The sequence below is a fragment of the Hypomesus transpacificus genome, chromosome 22, assembly GCF_021917145.1.
Source record: "Hypomesus transpacificus isolate Combined female chromosome 22, fHypTra1, whole genome shotgun sequence".
Classification (NCBI taxonomy): Eukaryota; Metazoa; Chordata; class Actinopteri; order Osmeriformes; family Osmeridae; genus Hypomesus; species Hypomesus transpacificus.
This window is the reverse complement of record NC_061081.1, coordinates 10,126,789-10,143,285: the sequence shown is the minus strand read 5'-3', so window position 1 is coordinate 10,143,285 and position 16,497 is coordinate 10,126,789. Positions and strand designations below refer to the sequence as shown.

General features: G+C 47.5%; 1 protein-coding gene across 4 annotated transcripts in view; it reads left to right on the top strand.

The window, feature by feature from the left end:
* Positions 1-14,784, top strand: part of dlc1 (DLC1 Rho GTPase activating protein) — a 73,438-nt gene extending 58,654 nt beyond the window's left edge. For all 4 annotated transcript variants that reach the window (XM_047044446.1, XM_047044445.1, XM_047044444.1 and 1 more), the window contains 11 exons: positions 356-419; positions 2,649-4,306; positions 4,460-4,639; positions 6,302-6,461; positions 8,038-8,245; positions 8,936-9,152; positions 9,310-9,424; positions 10,948-11,187; positions 11,972-12,189; positions 12,616-12,789; positions 13,068-14,784. In XM_047044446.1, coding sequence (XP_046900402.1) covers positions 356-419; positions 2,649-4,306; positions 4,460-4,639; positions 6,302-6,461; positions 8,038-8,245; positions 8,936-9,152; positions 9,310-9,424; positions 10,948-11,187; positions 11,972-12,189; positions 12,616-12,789; positions 13,068-13,167 — 3,334 coding nt within the window. In that variant the 3' untranslated portion in view covers positions 13,168-14,784. The remainder of the gene's footprint in view (positions 1-355; positions 420-2,648; positions 4,307-4,459; positions 4,640-6,301; positions 6,462-8,037; positions 8,246-8,935; positions 9,153-9,309; positions 9,425-10,947; positions 11,188-11,971; positions 12,190-12,615; positions 12,790-13,067) is intronic.
* Positions 14,785-16,497: the final 1,713 nt, after the last annotated feature.

Sequence of the window (16,497 nt, the reverse complement as noted above, 5' to 3'; positions counted from 1 at the left end):
ACTTTGTGTGTAGAATATTTGGAAATAATCTTTTCTGTAAAAATTTGTATCCAGGTGCTTGTAATAAGAGACCTTATTAAAGATACCTGCTTCATAGATAAAAGTCCTTATAAAATGTTTATTACCTGTTACTATGTAAGTGTTATTAAATTTGGGTGCTAGGGTTAGAGTTATCGTGAGATTAGCGTAATAAGGCCCCTAAAATATGTTTATTTACATAAATGCTAATAAGACTTCCTAACTTACTAAATCCATATTATCCATTAACTAACACTTATTACAAGCACCTGGATCTAAAGTCACCTTTTCTAATGCGTCTGTCGCTCTCTGCGTGTGTGTGTCTGCATGTTTACAGGAGACTCAACACTCTTAACAAGTGTGCTCTGATGAGGCTGGAGATTTCACCGCAGAGAAAAAGAGTAAGTTGTTCCCCCCCACCCGCACACTCTCCTCTCCAGGATTCTTTTCCTTTCCACCAATCGCACGACACAGTGAAAAATCCCCCTCTTCAGCTCATCTACCCCAATTGACTTTTCCTCTTAACGTGCCAACTTTGGTTCATATTTAGCCATAGGGTGAAATAAGATCTCCTCTCATCTCTTCTTAATGAGAAGGCACCTGTCATTTTTTCTCCTCCAAGTCCCTTGTATGTGACCTGGGGGTGAGGGAAGATGGCTTTTATGTCTAAATGAAGGGGTAAACAATTTCCCTCCCTCTGCTCCCCCGCTCTCCCTCGTTCTTGTGTTCTAGCTGAGACTTCCTCATACTTGGTGCATGCCATAAAAGGGAATAGTATGTTGAGTCCAGGTCTGTGTTGCCTTCAACCAAACCATACTCCTCTGGGCTGTGTGTGGGGTACAGGTGTATGTGTGTGTTTGTAAGGAGGTTGGTGGTCATAGTGTGTAGGAAAGAAAGAAAAACTGTGCATGTCTATGCAGGTCTCCTTCACACACACACTTGCATATGCTCCTTGGAACAAAATAAACCAAAATGACTTTGGTCATCTTTGATGAATGACAAGCTTCAACACACCTCTAGACACCACACACTAACACACTCCGAAGTAGCTGTTTGTGTCTGGTCCATATTCTGCTAGCATTAACCCCCAACGCTGTAATATCCCCAAACACTCAACAGATCCATTCTTGCTCCCTTGTGTGCTACTGCACATAGGCTTGACCCTCGACCCTTGGTGTGTCACCCTTTATTGAAGGAGTCAACAAGGGAGGAAAGGGAGAGAGAAGGAGACCAAGAGAGAGAGCAGTTATGCACTTTAAGCCAACATCCCCCCCAAACCAGACTTCTTAAGAATGCATTGATCTCCTCACGTCTCAGGCCACGTCTCTCTCTCTCTCTCTCTCTCTCTCTCTCTCTCTCTCTCTCTCTCTTTCTCTCTCTCTCTCTTTCCCTCTCCCTCTCCCCCCTCTCTCTTTCTCTTTCTCCCCCCCCCCCCCCCCTCTCTCTCTCTCTCTCTCTCTCTCTCTCTCTCTCTCTCTCTCTCTCTCTCTCTCTCTCTCTCCTTCTCCCCCCTCTCTCTCTCTCTTTCTACCCCCCCCTCTGTCTCTCCCTCTCTCTGTCACTCTCTCTCTATCACTCTCTCTTTCTCATTCTTCCTCTCTTGCTCTCATTCTTTCTGTCTCGGTCATTCTTAATTTTTTTCCTGTCAAGCCATGTTCTGTCACTCCAGTAGCACCATATCAGTACACGCGCATCCAGTCCTTAACACCAACTCATTCTGCACTGACGCTGGCTAGGACAGAGTTCAGCGGGGCATGGTCACTTCTTGGTTCTGCTGATCAAAGCCCCAGTGAGGAGAGGGGCTGTCGTTAAACGATCCGGTGTTTCTGTTTTATGGACTCTCGTCGCCACAGCTATTATCCACCGTGAAGGAGCCACCTCTCAAGTGTCCGGTCTCCCGCGCCCCTACTTGGAACGTGTGTGTGTGTGTGTGTGTGTGTGAGAATCACTTTCAGGGATTATAAAGTCTAGACTACTCCTCTTCAAAGGAGAAAGTCTAAAGTATTTATCTGATGTAAAACAGTTTATTGCTGTGTTGTGTGTGTGTGTGTGTCGTGGCCTGACACGGACAGAGTGTGAACTCTGAGGGTCAGGATGGAATTTTCTGGAGCCCCCTCGAGGCAAATAAACTACAGTGGGAACAGGGGAGAGGTGGAGAGTGTGTGTGTTTGCGTGTAAGAGAGAGATATTCTCTTTGTGTGCAACAGTGATTTTGTGTGTGGGATTATTTTGTCATGGACCATTTCCACAGTACTAGCAGCTGCCCTTCGTGTCTGTGTCTGCTCCTCATCAATATTAATATCCTTGTGGTCATGAGGGAGTCAGCAGACTGGATTCCATCTCCAGTAACCTTTGCTCTTTCTCAAGACTTCCCAGCCACTAGATCCGGTCTGTGATCCACTGCTGTGATCAGTCATTCTGAGGGGCAATGTTATTAATGTACCTTGTGGAACTGAGGAAATGAATCTAACAGAACCAAAACCTGAATCTGAAATTGAGCTGGAGCTTTTCGTGTAATAATTCATGTTTGTGATTGTCGTTTCCACCTCTCCTGACCAACAGTTTCTTCCCTCTTTCTTGCTGTTTCCCTCATCTTATCCTCCGCCCCCCCCCCCCCCCCCCCCCCTTAGAGCGAAGACTCTGATGAGGACGAGCCGTGCGCCATCAGCGGCCGCTGGACCTTCCAGAGGGACAGCAAGCGCTGGTCTCGTCTGGAGGAGCTGGAGGTCTTCACCTCCACATTGCCCCAGACAGGAGGAGGGGCCCAGGCCCCGGTCCCCCAGGACCAGAGGCCCTCAGCGGGCTCGCTCCGTGCCGGCCACAGCTCCGAGAGCGTCCTGACCGACCTGAGCGAGCAGCCAGAGGTGGCCTCTCTCCACAGCAATGGTAGCGGAGGGCGGGAAGGGAGGAGCGAGGGCGGAGCCTCCACACGCCTCTCTGAGCCGGCCGGCGCCACCCGTGCCAGCTCCGTGGTCAGCGTGTGCTCGTCATCAGGCACAGGGGGGTCTGGGGGAGCCAACGAGGACTCTCTGTCCGACGGGACCCCGCCCTCGCCGCTGGACACGACGGGGCAGTTCACCTTCGAGACCAACCCCGGGACGGGGGGAGAGGGCAGAGGTGTTGAAATAGGAGAAGGAGGCGAAGGGGGGAAAAGCACCCGCTCGCGGGCCAAAAGCTTCCTGAAAAGGATGGAGAGCCTGCGTCTGCGGAGCGTGGCCACCTCGTCCAAGAGGAAGAAGAGGGTGGGGCTCGGCGGGAAACTGGAAATCAGTGGCCCGGTGATCAAGGAGGGTTTGGACGACGACAAGCTCCGCCGCCTCAACTGCGTGGACATCGGCAGCCTCAACCTCAACCACAACCTGAACACGCAAACGCTGAACCGCAACCACTCCGTGTCCTACTCCACCCAGACCAGCAACGGCAGCACAGGAAGCAGCGGCAGCAGCCAATCGGAAGCCAGCAGCGGGAGCGCCGTGAGCACGCCGAGCCCAGTGACCCGCGCCCGGAGCCACAGCACGGCGGCGGGATCCACCAAAAGGGGTGGGATGTACCTGGAGGGCTTTGACCCCTTCAGCGTCCAATCACAGCAGTCCAAAAAGCAGCCAATGGTGCCCCCGGACTCTAAAATTCCCCAACAGCAACTGTTGAGTCAGGCTAGCAACGGAGCAGTCGCTGAGCAAAACCACCGGAACACAGGCGCAAAGCGGCGAGAGGAGGAAGAAGAGGCGGAGGAAGTGATTTTCTTCTACCTCCCCGAGGGTCACAAACCCGGAACTTTCCCTAAAGCTCTCCGTAACGGAACTTCCCGTGACGAGAACGCCAACGGGCCAGAGAATGGTGCTTTGCCCGTCGCCGGGGAGCGCCAGAGCCTCCGCCGCCCGCCCCGCCGCGTCTCCGCCTGCTCTGTCGACAGCCGCCTCAGTTTCTATGACAACGTTCCCTACAACGAGCATGAGGAAGGGGAGGAGGAAGAGGAGGAAGAGCCCAAACTGGAGGAGGTGCTGGAGCGCGTCAGCGGGCTGCAGCGGTTCGTCAATGCCTGGTCTGAGGGCATGGCCGGCGAGGAGGAGGAGGAAGAGGAGGAGGACGAGGAGGAGGGAGATTCCGATTCGGCGTTGGACTCTGCCTCGCCATGTCCGTCCTCACCCCTTCAGAACCGGTTGGAGGAGGCAGAGAACGGGAGCGACCAGGACAGTACAGGGAACCCCCTGGGGGAGGTGGAGGGGGAGGAAGGGATGAGGGAGAGGAGGGACTCTGGAGTGGGGGCTTCCCTTTCTCGCTCCAACAGGTCAGTAAAAGTTGAACCCTAACACATTTCTATGTTCAACATACATTTACATTTCCTCATTTACGTTTACTTATCCATATTCAATACCTCTCCACCCCCCAACCTCTTCTCTGCTCCCTTGCCACCACCATCACCACCCCACCTCTCCTCCAGGCCCCAGAAGCTCCGCTGGCCCAGCTTCCAGAACTCCCACCGGCCTGGCCCGGCCACGGCCCAGCTCCAGGTAGGCAGCCAGTCAGTGCTGCAGATGAACCTGCTCCAGAAGCTGTCTCTGCTGCAACTTACCGCCCTGCTAGAGAAGCACACCCCAACCAACAAGCACGGCTTCAGCTGGTGAGTGGACGGACTGATGGACAGACAAAGCAGAGTGTGTGTGTGTGTTTGTGTTTGTGTGGACGAGCAAACAGACTTGTGTGAAATTGTGGTGAAATTGAGGTGGCTGGACTGACAGATAGGGCAGACACACGCAACTCAGACTCCCATCATTCTACTTCTGTATTGGGGCAGACATAAAGGGACCAGCAGGCCTACAGCTGTCTTATCTCTTACTTTTTTTTCCACCCAGTAACCCCTCCATCCCCTCATTCTTCTCTCAATCCCTCCTCTGTCTCTCGGTCCTCCTCTGTCTATCTCCAGGCCGTTCCACTATTTTATGTTTTAAGATCGGCTAGGGTTTCACATTCTTTTCCCACGCTGCTAATTGCCAGGAACAAGTGTGTGCGCTCCTCCCTCAACAGCACAATCAGTAGTTTTTCACGCACATGGGTGTCAGGACGAAGACTTGGGACTCGGGCCGCACCTCGGACAATTACCTGGTTGAGATTGGGACGCTGCCTGCATTTGGCTCTGAGATAAATGCACACACTCACATAAAACACTGGGCGCATTTGTAAAGCCATTATATGACCCCTGGATGTGTGTGTGTGTGTCTCTGGCACACAGAGTGACATTGGTTGGTGAGGGGGACAGACGCAAATACAAAGAGCGGATGTGTACTGCATTACGACACACACACGCAGACACACACACCCTTGCATGCCTCCCTCCCCCCTCACTTCTATTGTCTCTAATCTTGTTTATCCTTCGGTCCTTAACCTGGAGACAGGCCTCTTTGACTTTTCTTCTTCGTTTTGGTCAGTTTACCTTTCATAGTGCCACATTCAGCTGTAACTGAGTCTTGACAAATTATATTGGAGTGGGCGAGGGGCCAAAGCCACAGGTTTCAACACTTTATCTAGCGAGGTGCCACAATCTACAGCAAGAGGTGTTAGCTAGATCATATTTACAGTGCCATTGACACATAACCGGAAAAGTCTTCGCAAGTCTAGATTGACTGATAAAATATCTAGTAACGACCAGAAAATAACATGTTTAAAATATGTTATATTTCTGGTGTTTGATTATGAATCAACACCCATGAAAACCTAGTCAATCTTTTTGAACCTATTTTAATATTTTCTTTACAGAAAATGTAAAGATTTTTAACTCATGATTACCGGAAATGCTTGTAGCCTACGTCAAAAATGCTTCTTTTTTTGCCACCCAAGGAGAGTGCTGCTGTTGTTAGTTGTGTCAGGCCCAGGATGTTTGTCCTGTAGAGTGGCTGGTGCATTGTCTGTTCTGTCCCTGTTTACTTAAGTGTGCGTTTACATTGTCGCGACAGCTCTGTTGCCATGGTGACAGTGAGCAGGTCATAGTCCAATACACCTCCTTAGCTCTTTATTGCAAAACAGCCTGCTGGGGATCTCACACACACAAGTTTGTGTTTGTGTGCGTGTGTGTGTGTGTGTGTGGGTATGCAAATGGAAGGTATTGGTAGTAAATTGCGTATGAAGTCTAGACGTGTTTATTCTAGTAAGTGGGCTACACTCCTTGTGTTTGATTGGACTGTTTTTAACTTGATGAGCTATCCAAGAGAGGCATTAAGTGTTCGCATGTGTGTCTACGTGCTAACTTGCTCCTGCATGTCGGTGTGTGTGTGTGTGTATGTTACAGGGTTGTGCCCAAGTTTATGAAGCGTATCAAAGTGCGCGACTACAAAGACAGGAATGTGTTCGGTGTGCCGCTGCTCATCAACGTCCAACGCACGGGCCAGCCTTTACCTCAGAGCATCCAGCAAGCCATGCGTTACCTGCGCAACCAGTGTCTGGACCAGGTACCCCTCACACACACACACACACACATATACAGACGCACACTTACACACACGTATACACACACATATCTACTGTACAAATACATACACACGCCCACACATGCACAAACACACACGCACAAACACCTGGCACTGTGTAACAGAACACACACACACTCAGCTTAGGGCTGGGCTCAGAATATTCCTGCATGTTTTTTTTCCTCTTGTGCTAGTATGTAAGGCTGAGTAGTGTGGGTTCCACCCTCAGCTGCCTAGACACACACACATATTCATACACACACATCACAACTGAAGAGGACACACATCCTGTGTTTAGGTGTTCAGACAGGTCAAGGTTCTCCAAAATGAGAGAGACAAGGGAGGTGGCAAGGTGTGGTATATTACGTTTACATTTAGTAGACACTCTTATCCAGAGCGACTTACAGTAAGTACGGGGACATTCCCCCGAGGCAAGTAGGGTGAAGTGCCTTGCCCAAGGACATAACGTCATTTGGGAAGGCTGGGAATCGGTCCGGCAACCTTCTGATTACTAGTCCGATTCCTTAACCGCTCAGCCACCTGACTATAGGGAGAGGAAGAAAGATAAGTAGAAATGTCAAAGGAGGCCACCCCGGGTTAGTACGCCTTCCACTGTCTCTCTCTCCAACTGTCTCAACAACTGTCTCAATAAAGCTCCAACTGTCTCTCCAACTGTCTCAATAAAGCTGAAAAAAGAGAAGAGGAAAGGACGAGAAAGACGGCGATAGAAATGAAGGGAAGGAAGGGAATGAGGGATGACGTTGGCTCCTCTACTGGACAACACATCTCTGTCCAGTAGTGATTAAAAGGCTGATGGGAAGGCTTTTCTCTTCGGTCAGGCCTCTCCCTCCCCTCCCCTCATCTCCGTTCGCTTTCCCAAGGATGCCATTTTGAAACATCCCCATAAAAGGCCATTGATAAGCACAGGCCAGTATTTCTCCTCAGGCATTCTTCAGGGCATCACGGGGTCCTCTTGGAAATAATGCAGAGAATAGGATCTCTTGTGATGTAACCACGCTGACAGAAAAAGTGCTCGCTTGTTTTTTGCGGGAGTATTGTAAACGCCATTACTCTAAGATGTGTTCATCTTGCTTCGGTGTGTTTTCAATTCATTTTCCATTAGTCTTTGTGTGCCTGATAGTTGTGTTATGCATTTTGATATGTTCTTTGATGTCTTTTAATTTATTGCTCATGGAACCTGGTGAAGCCAAAGATACATTTTCAGAAATGGATAATGACGTTTTATCTTATCTTTTGTTTACATGAGTCTTGTAAAAACCTGAAGCATCTGACAGGCTAGCAGACACCATCTGCATTACATCACTGTCCTAGCCCCATGGGTGTGTGTTTAAGACTTATGAAACTGGTGTACACACTCTCATGGCCTCTCCCCCCGCTCTCTCTCTCTCTCTCTCTCTCTCTTTGCCTCTCTTTCCATCTCTGTTTCTCTCCTTCTCTCCCTTTCTTACTCCCTTTCCCTCTCTCTCTCACTCTTTATCACTCTTTTTCCTCTCTCTTCTGTTTCTTTCTCCCCCTATTCTATCTCTCTCTCTCTCAGGTGGGTCTGTTCAGGAAATCAGGGGTCAAATCTCGTATCCAGGCACTTCGTCAGATGAACGAGGCGTGTGGCGCCGATGGGGGCGGTGTCAACTATGAGGGACAATCGGCATACGATGTGGCGGACATGTTGAAGCAGTACTTCCGGGACCTTCCGGAACCTCTGCTGACCAGCAAACTGTCTGAGACCTTCCTCCAGATCTACCAATGTAAGTGTGCACACACACTCACACACCAGTAGGCACATACACACAAACACACACACCAGCCCATTTCCTTGCACATCCATCAACATGCATTATACACTTACCAATAAAAGGTGGAGATAGAGGAACACCCATAAGCACACACCTGTGGATGTGTAGATGCATGTTCACCACCAATACCTCAGAGGGAGAGATTGGGAAATGTGTAAGAACAACAAACAAAAAGAGAGCAGGAAATAGTTGGTGAATGATGTAGTGTGTGGAATATATCATATATACACACACACACACACACACACAAGAACACAAACAGGCATAGTATTGTCAGGGACTTTGTATATGACTCACTGTCTTTAGCTCCAACTGACAGTTTGTCCTTGGCTGTGTTGTACCTTTGTTTTCGAACATTCATGGACACACACGCACACAAACACACTTACATAACTAACTTTTTAGCGTGCAATCTCTTCAAACCACATCGAAATGTGTAAAATGACCTGAGGCTTAACCGATGGACATAGATAAAGGTGCAGTGTATGTAAGTGGTCTTACAAACAAGCTGAATGGTTGGACATGTCTCCCATGTTCACCAAGCCATGATAATCATCTGTTTAGCCGTGCATAATCTAGTCCATCTATCGAAAAGCTAATCAAATTGTTTTCATTCTTTCTACCCCCCCCCCCTCCACACAGACATGCCCAAGGAGCTGCGTTTGCAGGCGGCGAGGTCGGCCGTGCTGCTCCTCCCGGACGAGAGTCGCGAGGCGCTGCACACCCTCCTGTGTCTGCTCAGCGACGTCACAGCAGCCGTGGCCGAGAACCAGATGACGCCCACCAACCTGGCCGTGTGCCTGGCGCCCTCACTCTTCCACCTCAACACACTGCGCCGCAAGGAGAGCTCCTCCCCCAGGTGAGCAGTGGTACTGGGGGTTTGAGGGTTGCCATTTGTGTGTGTGGTGGGTGTGTCGGTGTGTGTTGGTAGGTGGGGTAGGTGTGTGCGTCTGTGTGTGTGTGCTCGGGTGGTGTGGATTTGTGTGGTTGTGTGTAACAAAAGTGTGTGTGTGTAGGGTGATGAACAGGAAGCAGACCCTGGGGAAGCCTGATCAGAGGGACCTGAACGAGAACCTGGCCGCCACCCACGGTTTGGCCCACATGATCCAGGAGTGCAGGAAGCTTTTCCGGGTCAGTGCAGGGTCCTAGTTTCCGACCCACCAATTTTTTCCTGTTTGACCTCTCTATGGCCTACTTTGTGATTGTGAAGACAACGCTTTACTGGAAACAGGCTTGTTCCGTACCCGTTGCTTGTTGATTTTACGCCAGACTGTTTCATGAATTGGTCAGAGCAGGTCAGGTGTTTGGAGGACCCAACAGTCTTGACTTCAGCTGGCTCTAAGTCCTGCAGCAATGTCACACTGTGGTGTGTTTGTCCTGTGAGACGTGTTTTAACTTGGTTACGAAACAGCTTAATCCATGACCTGTTTGTTTTTTTCAACCTTGAGTGTTTTTGAAACAATGTTACGGTTACATAACACACATGAGCGCATACACTTTTCATACGCCTCTCTATTTGACCTGACCTGGTATTACTCCATATTTCTGTTTACCCTGCGTCCTGTGGAATCTGTGAGCAGTAGTTATGCAAGTGGCCTTCTGGGAAGGTAAAACACAGTAAAGCCCCTGTGTTGCACTGCAATACCCACAATGCTTTGGAGCCCACTCTGGGGGTCGGTGAGCCAGTCAAAGTCCCAAGGTCCAGCGAGGAGGTTTGTGATTGTAGAATAGCAAAGTGAGGATGTAGGGTGGATAGCAGAATGATTGGTGCCAGTTGGCTACAGATAAGTTAGAGCAACTGTTTTTGTGGAGCCATAGAAAACGAACTGCACTGTGCGTGTTTCATTATGTCACATGGGACATTGAGCTTGCAAGTTGAGCTAGCGAGCCACATGCCTTATTCAATTATCAAGCTCTTTCAGATGTAGGCCTGGAACATGGAAATAACATTATCCTCTCCTGATGGCCTCCGATGATTGTGTTTATTCTGGACTTTGAGTGGTTGGGGATGGGCGATGATGATGAAGATGATGATAATGACGAAGATCATGGAAGATCATGTGGATGAAGATGAGAGGGATTATGATAATGATGATTAGGGTGATGATGATGATGGTGATGATGGCCTAATAAGATGAGAGCTTTATATACTGATTGCGAAGACTCTTGACGGGAAAAGAGAAGAGAACAGAGATGCTAAAAGCTTCCATATTACTTTCTGTCTGTCTGAGCCTGATGTCAAACTGCTGAGTTTTTAAATCTATAATCTGCAGAGGCTGGGTTCCTATCAGGATAGCTGAGGCCACATAGATAAGATACTGCACCTGGTTATTTCTGGTAGCATGTTATCTTCTTTGTTATCTGAACTAGATTTTTTGGGTTTCTAAGGGAAAGGTCACCCGAAATCGACTAACCTTGACAGACCAAAGTTAAATTGAAGCTTTTGCTTAGGATATGGGGCTATAGTTAAATAATATTGCACATACATATATAACGCTAACCTCATAGGCCTGATAATAACCATTAAAAACAGAGTATGTCAATGTTCCTCATGTTAATACTAACCCATCTACCTCATGCTAACCATAGATAGCGCTAGCGTTGATAATCCTCACGCTAACCCTAACCCGAGCCTCCCTCCTTCTCTCCCACAGATCCCGGAGGAGATGAACCGTTGCAGGAACTCGTACATGGAGCAGGCCCTGGTGCCCCTCAAGCTGGAGGAGTTAGGGGGTGGGGCAGGGGGTGCAGTGGAAGGACCCATGGGCGGAGCCCCTGGATACCAGACCTACCTCAGGGACAGCCTGGACGCCATGCTGAAAGAGGCCAAGGACAAGTTCAAAGGTTACGACAGCTGCTCCACCTCTGAGCACGCTGAGCTGGCCTATAGGAAGGTAAGACAGAGCGTTCTAGTGTTGTCTTGTGGTGGTGTTGTGTTCGTGGTGCCTTGGCCTTCTGATGGTTTCTAAAGGAGTGTTGCTGCTTCAGACAAGAAAATTACACATTTTATTTACTTGGGTGTTAAGCATGCACTGTTTAAAGAAAGGTTTAAAAAAGACTCTCGAGTTAGAAAAAAAACTACTCTATTTTCCATTTCCCTCTTTTTTCTTCTTACACTTATGGAAAAGCACAAGTGGGTGTTTCCTGTGTAGAAACACATCCGTGTGAAAGTAGCCTGGCCCTTAGTCTCCCTCTCCCCCCTGCACTGGACCCCGGCCCAGAATGACATCATCTTGACATGAACACACACACACACAAGCAGATCTTTCCCAATACACAAAAACGCAGTATTTTGAAACACGCACACACAATCAGCTCTTTCTCAACGAATAGACACAGTCTTTACCAACACACACACACCAACACGGCTCTATCTATGCATTCTCTCAGGTGTGAGGCCCAGGTAGAGGTTATCTCTTCCTCAGCCTCCCATCCCAGTCACAAGGCCTGCGATCAGCAAACAGCTGACTGATGGGGCCGATAAGGAGAGGCCAGGCCTCTGGGATATGACAACACTAGATGTTGTATTATGTTGCCCAAACAGAATAACACACATACTTGACTTGAAAAATTGTTATTCTGTATCTGACAGCCACAGTCAAGATAACTGTCCTCCTGACAACTCTCTCCCCTTAGTTTCCAAATACACTCCAGCTCTCTGTGCTCCCCTCTCTCCAGGTCCATGACGGCTCACCGCTGCGTCTGTGGAAGGTGTCCGTGGAGGTGCCTGCGGGGCCTGAGGAAGTGCTGACACGGGTCCTGAGGGAGCAGGCCCGCTGGGACGAGGACCTGCTGGAGAGCAGGGTGGTCGAGACTCTGGACCACCGGACTGAGATCTACCAGTACGTCAGGAACAGCATGGCCCCTCATCTGCCCCGAGACCACCTGGTGCTCAGGTAAGAGAAGGAGAGAGGGACGAGAAAAAGGAGGAAAGATTGGAATTAGAGAGAGTGAGAGAGAGAGAGAGAGAGAGAGAGAGAGAGAGAGAGAGAGAGAGAGAGAGAGAGAGAGAGAGAGAGAGAGAGAGAGAGAAAGAAAGAAAGAAAGAAAGAAAGAAAGAAAGAAAGAAAGAAAGAAAGAAAGAAAGAAAGAAAGAAAGAAAGAAAGAAAGAAAGAAAGAAGAGGGAGTGGGGGCTGACAGAAGAGAAGTGGTATGTGTAAGATACAGACAAACAAAAACAGAGAGAGAGAGTATTTGAGAGAGAAAGAGAGAAATTGGGTGGGGGGGGGAAGAGTGTGTGTTGGGATGTTGCTTAGTTGGTTCATGATGAGGTTTCTACCGGCTCTTCATCCTCATCCAACTCTCCTCTCCTGTCCATCAGGTCATGGGTGACAGACCTACCGAAGGGCGCGTGTGCGTTGCTGTGTACATCTGTCGAACACCAGGGAGCAGCGCTGCTGGGTGTGCGAACCAACGTGCTTAGCTCACGCTACTATATCGAGCCTTGCGGTACCAACAAGTCCCGCCTCACCCACATCTCCAGGACCGACTTCAGGTACACTAACCAGCATCCTAGACAGATGCACAACAAGCTTTTGTTGAAGATTTCATATAGATAAAGGGATAGTTCACAACAACAATAAAACTCTGAAAGCGATGAAAGGAGAAGAATAAATCTTGAATTCAGTATTTAAAAGAGTGTAGTCCGACACAGATTTGTCTTGGTGGGATATTTACATAAACACAGATGATTTCCATCTAACTTACATACTTACACATTATACGAGGGTAATAAAATGGCGCTAAGACATGCTCTTCGGTTTCTGTTTTCAGGGGCCGTTTCCCAGAATGGTATAATAAGCTATATGGACACCTGTGTGCTGCAGAGGTTGTGAGGATTCGAGAGTCCTTCACCAACCAGATTGAGAAATAAGACGAGAACAAGCGTCCAAGGACACAAAGTCGAGATCTGAATCCAGCCCAGGTGGACACTCAGAGACTCTGTGGTCTCCACCCAGACTTCTCTTTAGAACAGACTCCGTCCAACACTGACTAGACGGATTTGAGGGTGGGGAGCCAAACTCCCTTATAGATTAAATAAATAAAAAATATTGATTTTCTATATACACAATGATCGACAAGCCTAAACCTTGGACAAATCGACTTCTGAACAGACTTTCCTTCACTAACGAGACCTTATTTGGAGCCATCCCATTGTTCCTGTGCCAGTTGCCTTTTTTGGTAACTGGGGAAGGACAATGTGACATCACAGTCAAAGGAAATGATGCCACTGGGATGAATAGAACAATTTGCAAGGGGTGCTACTGCTTCTGAGAAGCGAGAATATTACTTTGTGTGCGTGTGTATTTGCGTGTGTATTTGTGTGTGTGTGTGTCCACGGTCCACATGTCCATGAATGATTGATTAATTAGACATACTCCATGCACTGGCTTCCAGTTGCAATATACTGTGTACATAGAAAATTCTGTTGTGTCTGTGCGTCTTGAGTTTTGTGTGTGTGCTTGCATGTGTACGTGCATGTGTGTTTTTCTGTTACAGTTATGCGGAGGGATGAATAAAATATTTTGATAAACAGAAAGACAGTTCATGAAAGAACTGCCTAATCAATAAATAATTGTGAGAATGTATTTTTGCAATACGTGAGCGAGAGGTGACAGTGAGACCAGACTTGCTAGTTGGTGGATTGAGAGAGATGTTAGAGATGGATAGGAGAGTGTGGGTGGGGGGGCAGATATGGTTGGTGGTGTCGGGAACACCATGTCAAGGGAAAAGCCATTATAATAGTAACGTTTAACTGAAATGGTGACCAAGATTTGATTTGATTGACCATAGGTTTAGCTTTTAAGATAAAAAAGGTGTTGGAGGAGGTGGATATATGTAGAAAACACATGGCCACCACGTGAACACCTGAATCACAAATCACTCAAACATTAATCTGAGGATAATATGACAGCTTGTGTTGTCTACCACACTAATGAGGTGGGGGGGGGGGGAGGGAGTAGAGAATAAATAAGAAAGAGAAGAGTGTCCTTTTATAAAGGGGGCGATTTTACAGGTTTTACTGTAAAGAGGACACAGTGAGGGAAAAGAGAAGGTATGTGTCACTTGGAAGAAGGAAAGTTAATCTTTTGTGTAAACTTCTTTCTCTGTGTGTATGTCTGTCAGTGTTGCCTTAAATGAAGTTGAGATACTTAATCGTGATCTTTGCTCACATATTCCTTCCAAATAATGGAACATTATTCTTCTGCTAATTGTGAATGACTAATTTGCTAAGCCATGAGGTCACACTTTGGGTGTGTCCATTTATGATATGATGCCAAACAACGCATGACAATGATGTTTTAATTTAAACCCGATAAACAGTATTTATACCTCCAGTAAGTTTTGTTTTGTACCATGTTGTGATTTTATTGGATATGTTACACCTAAGTTACAAAAAAGAACAAATGTTTTATCTTTTTTATTATTAATATTATTCCTGTACATATTCAAATCACATTCAAGTGCACTATTAAATGTATTAAAACTACACACTATGTTGATCATTTTTAACATGGTAATATTGAAAATGTTGAGCTAATTTAAAAATGAAAATTGTGGGCTCTTTTTACTATCTCTATTTTTTTCTCTCTCTCTCACTCTCACCCCCCCCCCTCTCTCTCTTTCTCTCTCCAGAACGAGAGGGATAGAGGTGGGCACTGAGAGGCTGGGTAGATGATGATCTCATGGTCCTCTTACATAAGGGCCGTGCTCAGCAGCAGACAAAGGAGCTCATTGTGCCACAGCTGGCTTGCGAGAGCGATGGGGAGCTGGGGGGGGGGGGGGGTAGCAGGTTCATGGGGGGCAGAAGGAGGACTGGAGGACCCCCAGCCCCCTGAGAGAAACAGAGCGGGGAGGGGTTGAGGGCCAGCAGGGGCCACCTGGGGGTCAAGGGAATCGTTCCCACAGTACACGCACAGACACACATGCAGGCACACAGAAATGGGTCCTCACACTGCATTCTATGTCCCACCCTAACTGGCTGCACATTTACTGTAAGCTCTGTTGCATAGCACAAACACACACACACACACAGGCTTTGAAACACATAATCAGAAATAGAATCAGTATGGGATTTATGATTCTGATTCCATTCTGATTCTAATGCATAGCACAAACACACACACAGGCTTTAATACACATAACACTCAAACTCAGGTATTTGTACGTAGGTTTTACTACCACTGTCTTTAAACAAACAATTTCCATATGAGATAATCGCAGCGCAGAACTGAAATAAAGGGTAAGTAAGTAAGACTTTATTTATATAGTACATTTCATACAGGAATTGCAGCTCAAGGTGCTTTACATAAAATCAACAAAAACAATAATACAAGTGATAAAAGTAATAGATCTCAAACATATAACAAACCAGACTAGCCGCAGCCCAGACTATCTGCGGTCTCTCGAATCCGTCTTGGATCCGAGCTGCCTCGTGCAGTTTCCACACATATAACAACCCAGACAAGCCGCACTCCACACATTGTATTTATTTTTGCACATTCGTGTGCAGGGATTGGGGGGGGGGGGGGGGAGCAATACGCATGGGCCTGAATATGAATTTGTGTTTTGGAATGTGTGTTTGTGTGTTCCCGCATTTGTGTTCCTTCTGGGAACCTAAACACCTCCAGTACCAGATAAGGCTGACCTAAAGTCCACATCAGGGCCGCATTCCACCAGAACCCTTTGAGAATGGAGAGGAGGAGGGTTCCCACATTGATAAACGAACAAAATGTTCAGAGACAGTGTGTGTGTGTTCTAATTCACACTGTGTGTACACACCAAACCACCACTAGAGGTCGGGCCTTCACCCCAAATCGCCACAAGAAGTGGTATTTTCATACCTTTCCTTAAATGCCCCCTGTGTGATTTTGTCTCTCCTACACTGTACTTACTCAATACGACAGCAGATGGAAGCATTTATACATTATGATTAGATGGAAGGTTCCCTTTTGCTGCTATAGTTGGAGTTATGGGAGACACATACAGAGACACTTCTGGGTAGGGGTTAAGAAAAGGTTATCGACATTGTGAATCTGGCTTCAAAAGTCCTAAATAGCCTCTCCAGTTACTACTGTTTATCATGTGAACACTTGGAAAGGGTCTAAACACATTTTCACAATTGGTTTTAAATAGTTCTGAAATCAAAGGGATATACTCTTTGATGTTTAAAAAAACATATTCACAGAATTCTGTTTCAAAT